The sequence below is a fragment of the Esox lucius genome, chromosome 20 (genome assembly GCF_011004845.1).
Source record: "Esox lucius isolate fEsoLuc1 chromosome 20, fEsoLuc1.pri, whole genome shotgun sequence".
In the NCBI taxonomy this organism is placed as follows: domain Eukaryota; kingdom Metazoa; phylum Chordata; class Actinopteri; order Esociformes; family Esocidae; genus Esox; species Esox lucius.
Genome location: NC_047588.1, coordinates 25200287 through 25204447, shown reverse-complemented (window position 1 = coordinate 25204447; position 4161 = coordinate 25200287). Strand labels below are relative to the sequence as shown.

Sequence of the window (4161 nt, the reverse complement as noted above, 5' to 3'; positions counted from 1 at the left end):
AGATTTTACATTCTACATGGAATTACTCAATTGAAATTGACAGGCCACCCCCATTCCCAGCTGCAATTTCTTGGTACCACATTTTATTAACTTAAATTCCAGAAACTTTCTAAAAGTGACATTTCTATTCTTACGAAAACAGTCTTAATTTCAACTCTGATATTGTATTGCAAAAACTGATTGTTTCACAAATTCTGTTCAAAACCAACTGCAGAGGTCCCATATTTCCCTTCATCAAGATTCAAAGAGTCACTGACAACATTTCACTTGTTCCAAAAAATATTTATTAAACTGTTGCGGCCTTGGGGGGTAACTTTGCAGCTGCAACCTGGGAAAACAAACAGATGTTTAAACATTTTACCAATGTCAGTAAGTCCACATCACAGCTTGAAGATAGATGTGATGAAAAACCCAGTCATGCATAGTCAAGCCAGACAGCCACTACCACAATAATTTGAATGGCTCCAGTTAAAACATCAGTACAATTTTGCAGGAAAATTCACACAGGGAATGAAACACTAAGTCAAATTTCCCATTGAAATTGAGCCCAACATATTCCAATTCATGTTTGAGCTGTTACACAAGTTGACAGACAGACACTTTCCTGAAAATGGTCCACAGCAAAAGAGAAACAATTCCAAGGTTCATTTCGTTAAACAGCAATTAAACTTCAGCTAAGTTCAATTACCTACAAGAGGTCAGACTCCCAGTTTCATAAACTTTAGTCAGTGTTTGAAGTTAAGCCTATATAACAGATGTTTGAAGTGAACCTTAGTTTGTGGGTGACGACAAACTATGTACAGGATGAAAAACCAACTAAAAACCCTGTAAAAGTGAAACTCCTTTAAAGCAATCAGAAACAGGGAATGCCAAGCAACCTGATCAAAAGTGTCAACATTGTGTAGCGGCAAGGGAGGACCAGGGTAACGGATCAAACTGCAGCTCATTAGAGAGGATGAACAGGGAGAAGTTGCACCAGACAGTAGATATACGCAGCAAGACATTTCCTGTTTACCACTGGATTGTCACACCTTTGTTCCTAATAGACAGACTCAGACTGCTTGACAGGCTGATCTACAGTTCAGGTTGCCACAGTAAAAATACGATTTTTTTAAGTGCATGGTGTGACAAGTGTCAACTGACATGTCACTCGTTGATTCTCCATCAGAGAGCAGACTAACATTACAGACAGCAAGGTTCTGTTGCAAAGTATTGGAGTGAATCTAGTTTAAGTGCACAGCTGGTAGAACTCAGGCAGGAGGCTAGGGAATCATTTTCCCGGACGCTCATTACACACTGTCAGGAACAGCCACCATTAAACACCAGGAGACAGAGTCAAGCAGTGAAACACCACTCCAGGAAGAGGGCTTACATGCATTATACTGGAAAATTGGTAAACCAACAATAAAGCACCAATACCAGCTAAGCACCAAAACAGATTTAATATGTTACTGTTCCTGGAAGAAGTGTCCGTAAAAATCATTAGCCCAGAGAGCTAACCAAACGGATGTGGGGTAAAGCAGGGGCTCACCTGGCCAGCAATCCGGTCCAGATCTCTTGTTCCCTGGGCAGTTAGCCGGCGACCACTGTGAGACAGAGGAGGTTCAATAAGCAACACGCTCCTACAACTGTCCCCGTTTAACAAGACGTCTGCTTTTTTTAAGCACCACCAGCAACAGATTTCAGTAGATACTTTTCCAGAAGTGGTAGACTATTACCAAAATAAGTGAGTTGGTAAAGTTTAACCGATCAGAAAAACCTCATCAGCAGAACATAGTTAACTAGCATGACTACTCACCCGTTGGGGTCCTTCTCCACCATCTTGAGAAGCTCAAGGGCTTGCAGCACCTTGCGAGCCACATTTTTGGAGCCAACACTGAAGTGAGCAGGACACACACCGTTCCTCTGGCGGCCACCATAGATTTTAGTCATTGAACCCACGCCAGCACCTCCACGCAGGTAAAGGTGACGCACTGTGGAAGCTGGGAGTGAAAAACAGGGATTAATACCAATGAGCATCACAATTACCTTGTCTGTTACAATCCACAACAGTAACAAGACTACCTATCAAAATAAACTAGCTAAACTGCCAGAAAACAGGTGGCGTTAAAGGAATGAATGTCATGGTTGTTGAGTATCCAAATCATACCAGCCCTGGTGTAGAACCAGTTCTCATCGCTGGGGGCCAGCTCTTTGTGTTTGGCCAGCTTGACAATGTCCACCCAGTCTGGGACCTTCAGCTTTCCTGACCTGGAACAGAAGAGTATACATTAGCCATTCAGAAACAGTCAATGTATTCCTAAAGCAAGAAGTTTGTGAACATAGATGTATATATTAAACTGAGTGGAGAACTAACTTCTTCAGGAAAGCCGACAGTGCACGGACAAACTCCTGCTGGTTGACGTCTTTCACTGTGACACCAGGCATCTTTTGGACGGGTGGGGGGTGCCAGTATGAAATAGAGAACAGGAATCAAGGCTATGCATAGAGCAAAATGTCTTAGGTGAGTGCTTCTGAACTCTGGTCCTCCAGTACACCAACAAATTTTTTGTAGCCCCAGCCAAATACCTGATTTAACCTTAGTGAATTGGGTATGCTTGCCTGGGGCAACAACAAACGTTCTTTTGGGGGTACACAGACTAGAGTCGTGATCCACTATCCTAGATAGAGGTCTTAATCATTCAGTGTAGCCTATGCACAACTAGTTACATTGGCAGACAATGCCTATGGGGAGGGCAGTACTGCACTTACTAAAATGCTTGCAAGAACGCATCGTATTTTCTACAGTAGATTACATGGAACATAATACGAAACAGTTAACTTGTTTCGGTGATCTAGCTGTGTTTACGGTATAATTGAGGTCTAACCGCCTACCTAGCCGGCTACAGTAGACATTTTTAAACAGGTACTGTAAGCAGCAAAAATCCATTGACTACCAGAGATTATATATCGTACAAAACGCCAACTCTACAGAATCTTTAACAATTTCAACAGAACAGAAAAACGCCTACCAACATAGTAGTTGGTCTAGTTAACAATCACGCCAAAAACCGGCTAACAGCATGTGTGATGCTAATCCAACATCGTTAGCTAAATTACCAAAGCCGGCTAAAAATCTAAACGTTTTATAACAGTAGCAGGTAACTACCTCCAAGTCGCGGCAAAACATTTCATAAGTGGACGAACAACAGTCTACCATCTAACTGACGAGTGACCATATAGACAAAACGATCGTTTCAACAACAGTATTTTATAAAGGGGAAATGTTGAGGCCTTAATGCTAATGCATGGGGGCAGCCATCACTGGCAGATCGTAGTGCAAGTGCCACATGCAATTTTCACTGGATTATAAATAATCTACACGACTCTATAGACACTACGAAACACACTGCATTTGTTAATCAATTGTTTAGTTCACATGCGGTCAGTTCTGTGGGAAGAACTACCAGCAAAATGTAATACATTTACTGAAATTATACTAGACAGCAGACGTCCATTTACCTTGCTTGTGGACAGCGAGAGGAAGAGGGTAAAACGGGGTTTCCAGCCCGTGTTAAAACGAGCAGATCGCGTTAATTCTCGCGAGATATGACATCACCCAGTCGGTTGTTAATTTCATCATATCATCGCAAATATGCCCCAGTGATGACATTCTAAACCATTCATAGAATAACCCGATACATTTCAAAGCAGGCTACGGGTACCTAACAATCAAAAGCCATGAATTATTAATTAATTATAGCGTTACAATATGATATTGAAATTATATGATATTGAAATTATATTCAATAGGATAAAAAACAATGTGTTACTGTAATCTGCTCAGGGGATGGGAAAACAAGGATGATGTGTAATATTGATTGACAACGGTCAACCAAACTCTCCAAAATCTTCTGCTTTTAAGTTAACCCATCTGTATATGTGAAGAGTGCAGCTGCTTACATTAGGTGTCCAGGAAGTCATCTGAAAAACAGATCATCTGATTTTCTTTCACCTTGTTGACTCTGGGATTCGATCTAGCAACATTTCTATAGCCCCTAGATCATGCTCAAATTCCTTTCACTTAAATGTTCTGCTGCATGAAGACATTACTCTTTATTTCCATGGTACATTGCTCCAAATGAAAGAACCGCCATATCACTTCATCTGTTTCGGTGTTTT

The 4161-nt window shown here is 41.2% G+C and overlaps 1 protein-coding gene across 1 annotated transcript; it reads right to left on the bottom strand.

Annotated features, from left to right (window-relative positions):
* Window positions 1–261: 261 nt before the first annotated feature.
* Window positions 262–3537, bottom strand: rps19 (ribosomal protein S19). Its single transcript, XM_010894148.3, has 6 exons — window positions 3502–3537; window positions 2357–2427; window positions 2150–2250; window positions 1799–1982; window positions 1532–1586; window positions 262–328 (listed from the first exon to the last, which is right to left on the bottom strand). Exons 2-6 carry the CDS (start codon window positions 2425–2427, stop codon window positions 287–289), a joined length of 453 nt encoding a protein of 150 aa, XP_010892450.1. The 5' UTR covers window positions 3502–3537; the 3' UTR covers window positions 262–286.
* Window positions 3538–4161: the final 624 nt, after the last annotated feature.